Genomic DNA, 5,397 nt, shown 5'->3' on the forward strand with positions numbered 1-5,397 from the left:
ATACCCAAAAAGGGTTCCCTGCTACGAAACCTTGAGGACACTGAGAAAATAAACCGGGTCGCTGATGTAGAATTCTACATCAACAGTGTTCCGCATATTTGCTTACAGCGGTTTTTTTATTATCATCCTGAAACATTCTGCCTATCTGTCAACAAAGACCGCAGTTTTCCTCCAGCGGATGCTTCTTCATCTTCTTGTCTCTTCCCCTTCAACGATCCTCAAACTTTGATACGTATTTTCTTCATTGCCTCTGTTATTTATATCTAACCGCTTTTTGTTGACCGAACTTCCCTCTGACCCCCAAAAAGGCCATCGCCTGCCTCAGAAGAACAGACCCTCCCGCTGTGGCTGCGCGATATTCGACCCTTATCGGGTACATGAAAGTCGTTAAATATCGGATGGATTGCAATTACTCGTCAGTCCCACTGAGAGGTAGAATTACAGGGGAAGGCCCCGCGGGGATAATATCCCCTGTACCGCCCATCTTGCTTGCAAATAGTTTGGTATATCCGAATTTATGCTGGTAGACAACAAAAAGGAAAAGTCAGCCTTTGCGAGCGTGGTGTTTGTAGCTGTAACTATTCAATCAATTGGGATCTTACAGCAAAGAAGTCGGTGGTTGCTTTGAATGCATCCCTTGTCTGGCTCGATTTGTCGTAATATAACGAGCGATACCACAGATCAATAGCAGGGTAGTCAAGGCGGATCATCTTGAGGTTGCATCGGAAGATCGTATAGTAAGCGACATCAAACCGGGACACTGTAGTGTAAAGTCGCAGATCTGTCTCCGTCAGGAAGTCACCAAACAAATACGGCCCATTGGACCGCAATCGGTATTCAATTTGGTCCAACGTGCCGAATACTCTGTTGACACTTTGGTTGTATTCGTCTTGGCTAGATGCCATGCCCACGTTATACACCCCAACGTTGAAGTTGGAGTGGATCATCGCATTCCACTCATCAATCTCCTTTCGAAGATGATTGGGATAGAGACCACCGCCTGGGAGATTAGGCTCCTGTAACTGGGGCGGAAGCAGGTTATCAAAGGCCGTATAAAACATCTGCATGAGTTCGCTGCTCTCGTTGTTCACAGCCGTATGGTTCTTCTTGTCCCATAATAATGGGACGGAAAACCGTCCGGCATAGTCTGGATCTGCCTTCAGGTAGAGATCTTTAATGTATCTGAATCTGTATAAAGGATCACACTCTGCCGTTCCAAATCGACCCGAGAAGAACCATCCGTCTGGGCCTAGCTCAGGGTCAAGAACAACCAACTGTATGAAGGGCTCTAGACCTTTCAGACATCTCACCACCGTTGCTCGGTGTGCAAATGGGCACATGTAGCTGATGTAAAGCACATATCGACCTTTCTCGGCGGGGAATTTCGCATCACTATCAGATGAGATGACATCATGAAAGCCAGTGGTTGTTCTCTACATTTTAATGATTAACCAGTGATACAAACAGCAGGTACTAGTGCCAAAGAAGTGAGATGGACTATTACCATTGTAGTGAGGAAATAATTGACAAAGTGGTATAGTATAATAAGGAAGAGATGTTTTCTGTCTTTTACTCGAGGCGCTCTCTCCTAGCTTTAATAGTTTTGACCACGAGTGCTGATTAATCGGAATGCTCACCATGGGGTTGGCTTGGTTTCACTTTGATTACGGTACAGTACCATTCTCGGATTACCACCCTGCTACAGTATCTCCACTCCCCGTCATGACACCGAGCACGGTGTATGTTTCCGGTAAGGGGAGATGTCTTTTGGCGTCGGACCAAGGCCGAGGATATTTATCATATCTAGTGACTGTTTGTACTTTTCTCTTTTGTTTTCTCTTTTTATGTCTTCCAGTGGTTGGTTGCTCTTGGAACAAAGAGATCTTGGACCTTCTTGGTTGTGAAAATGCCATCGGCGAATCGGTGTTTGGTCGAAGAATGGAGGCAAAATTTTCATGTCACAAAAGCCGGTTGCTTTATCATAACACCTTGGTCCTGGAGGGAAAAAAACGCACACGAAAATCATTTCTTTAATACTATTATGTATTCTAATCGGATCCCGCCTTTTCTGCGGGAAACTCGACCACACTAGAGTTAATGTTTGTGTATATTCCTTATTTAAGGTAACGTTATAGCGTGGACAGCGCGAAGACGACCCGGAACCACCCAGCATTCTCACATATATCCTTAATCTGTTTTATTTATATCCACTATCCGAGTTTGACTATTTATTATCTGCTTAAAAATCGATTGATGCCGGTCTATTTCACTAGGAGACATCTCGTCTCGCCTTCTCTAGATATGGTATTCAACCCTCTGTCTGTTCGATACTAGTGGCACTATTTAATGTTAGTCTGTAATCTTTGGATGGCATTGGATTACCATTCCCGTGTATATATCGACAAGGGAATTCGTTTATTTGCTACCTTTTACAAAACTATGGAAGTGAAGACGAAGCAAACAGGAACGAAATAGTTTAAAAAGAGATCGGCCCGTATTCACCTTATCATCTGCCTAGGGTCACAAATCGAAAGTGCGTGTAGCCATAGAGTGCAGGAAGTGAAAGAACTAGTCAATCTTAATAACAATCTTTCCAAAATGCTTTTGGGCCGCCTATAGTATAGTAACGTTAGAACAGATTTAATAGCCAAGCAGATGCTTTCCAATGGCTTACCAGGTGCTCAAACGCCTCCTTAGCTTGTTCAAGGACGAAAGTTGACTCATCGATAACGGGATGAATATCATTCGCCTCGACGGCCAGGATCAGTTCCTTAAGCATAGCGCGACTACCAACAAAAACACCTCTAACAGTGCAGATATTGGTCAATGCGTCCATGAGTCCAGGTTGAGGTTTGTCACTAGACCCCAAGAAGCCGATAGCAGTAATAATACCGTCCATCTTGATGCATTTCAGACTCTGCTCAAGGGTGCCTAGGCCTCCAACTTCCAAAATATGGTCCACTCCCAGTTGGCCAGGGGTAAGATTGCGAGCGGCCTCACCCCAATTCGGAGTGGTCTTGTAGTTGATGACGTGGTCCGCGCCCAATCGTGTCAGCCTCTCAGCCTTCTCCGCTGAAGATGTTGTAGCAATGACAATCGCGCCAGCTGCTTTTGCAAGCTACCAAATAGACCTAGGTGTTAGCTTTCAACTCTTCAGTATTTGTTAAGGTAACTTAGAGAATCCGGTCTGACGCAAAAATAACTTGAACTGGCCATATAGCATACCTGAAGTCCGAAGATACTGACACCTCCAGTTCCCTGGACCAAAACAATCTGTCCAGGTTTCAGAGGCTTTAGACCGTAAAGCGCATTCCAGCTGGTAAGACCCGCACCCGGTAGGGCGCTACCCTCCATAGCAGTTAGATTCTTTGGGGCTTTCACTAGACCAAGCTCATTGTAAACACCATACTGGCGTAATGCACCATCAATAGTGCCACCCACACCAGTCGATGCTGCATAAGGGTCGATGTCACCAAATTGATGCGCTTGATTGAAGATTATCAAAACCGTATCGCCTTTCTTGAATTCGGTGACCCTAGAGCCAATTTCGATCACCTCACCAGCGCCATCGGAAGCAGGGACGATAGGGTACTTGTGAGGGAAAGGAAAGGTTCCCTACACCCAACAGATTAGGAAATATTCAACTTGGATTTTGAATGAGGTTTCTTGAAGATGATATTACCTTCGCTATGGCAACATCGCGGTAGTTGAGAGCCGCTGCTTGGAACTTTACCAAGACCTCATTTTCACCAACTTGAGGGATTGAAGCCTCGGTGTAACTCATGCCCTTGAGTTCACTGTCGGGTCTGTCGATGGACCATTGCATCATCTTGGATGTGGCCATTATTGTGGAGTTTGTTGTTTGCTACTACCTTCAAATATAATGCTCAAATATTGTCGAACGGTGCAGATGGTATTATCGTTTGGTAAGGGAATGCTAAGTGAAGGGATTCTTCCTTCTTTTAAACCACATCATGCGTCATACACCGGCAGAGACCGCAATACCTACGGTGAATTAGTCAGATTGTTAAGACTGTGCGCTTCGGTCGGGGAATGTTGTATGGTTTTGTAAGCAAAACGCCGGTTTATAGAGGATTTTTTTGTCAGCGCTTCTCCAGGTTCAAGCCCGAATTCGGTGTTTGATATAGTGAAAGTTTGCTCTCTGTCGCCCTATTCGTCGCACAGCATAAAATCCACATAAATGAGCCGTTGCTCGGATTACATCATTGACTTTTGATTTTTGCCGTTGTTAATACCAGGCTCAGTAAGGAGGGAAAAAAGAGATGGAACCAGAAACGCTTAAATTACAAGGAAGGTATACCATACCGTTCATGTATATCTCTTGAAAATATTGTTTTTCTCATAGGTTAATATTAGAGGCTGCTGGATCGTAGCCCCGCTTTGATTGCAATAAAGTTTCGGTGATTGAACCCTACGGGTCCATTTAAAACACCACAGAGATGTTAATGGTATGGATATTGTACTGTACTGCTCTAACTAGAACAAAAAAGCTTTTTGGCCACCAAAGCTCGAAACGGATAGACAAACCGTTCCAGGAATAAGGGGAATCGTGCTTTTTCCTAGAGTAGTCTAGGAATCATATTTAGATGAGACGTCCGCAAGCATACCCCAGGATGACTGAATATATTACCCGCTTCCGTTGCTCACATATATTCGGTAAGGAAAATAGCGCGCAAGTGGGGGCTCATCATCGTAATGATTCGCTCCATTGCGGTCCAGATTTGACTTACCTCTTCCTGAACGGTATATAAAGAGCAAGCGGTGCTCTTAAATACAGTTCAGTTCACGGCATCGTCGATTGTCTAGAACATACATATAGCCCCTAGCCCGCTCATCCGCGTTCGCTCAAATACGACGATAAGTCATCCAGCAATGACGCATCCAGGCAATCAAAAAGCACCTGGATCATCTTGGATCACTAAACATTTCTCAGAACGGTGAGTTGTATATGTCTAGTTGGCTTCCGCGCTATGTTCCTGGCGCCTACTTTCCAGAGACATGAAAGTTGACGACTTTTAGCGCATTGCAGGACCATGGCTTGGCATGGATTGCCCTCTGGGACACACAAAACAACGAACTCTGGGACCGGGGAAAGCCTTCGCCAGCGTTGACTGATCTCATCGAGCAACGAGAGGATTTATTCCAACCTCTGGCGACGGATGGCCGGCGTAAGAAAGTACTTGTTCCGGTATGGCTTCTGTATCGATGAGACCGTGTTATAGATTCATTTGGCCTGCCTTGGGTTACTGATGTTCATTGTTCTATGAAGGGATGCGGACAAGGTTACGATGTGGTCATGTTTGTGACGGTCTACAAAGGAGCCTGGTAAAAGACTAGTTTGTTTATGACTCGTAGTCAAGGAATTTTCCCATGGAG

General features: G+C 45.0%; 1 protein-coding gene across 1 annotated transcript; it reads right to left on the reverse strand.

The window, feature by feature from the left end:
* Positions 1-578: 578 nt before the first annotated feature.
* Positions 579-3,844, reverse strand: KD926_006533 (uncharacterized protein; the record flags this gene model as incomplete). Its single annotated transcript, XM_053099527.1, has 5 exons — positions 579-1,433; positions 2,587-2,613; positions 2,675-3,118; positions 3,226-3,615; positions 3,683-3,844. The coding sequence occupies 5 exons, from the start codon at positions 3,842-3,844 to the stop codon at positions 579-581; spliced, it is 1,878 nt and encodes a 625-aa protein (XP_052956790.1).
* Positions 3,845-5,397: the final 1,553 nt, after the last annotated feature.

The sequence above is a fragment of the Aspergillus affinis genome (assembly GCF_023601865.1).
Source record: "Aspergillus affinis strain CMG 70 chromosome Unknown NODE_34_length_287566_cov_88_205910, whole genome shotgun sequence".
Classification (NCBI taxonomy): Eukaryota; Fungi; Ascomycota; class Eurotiomycetes; order Eurotiales; family Aspergillaceae; genus Aspergillus; species Aspergillus affinis.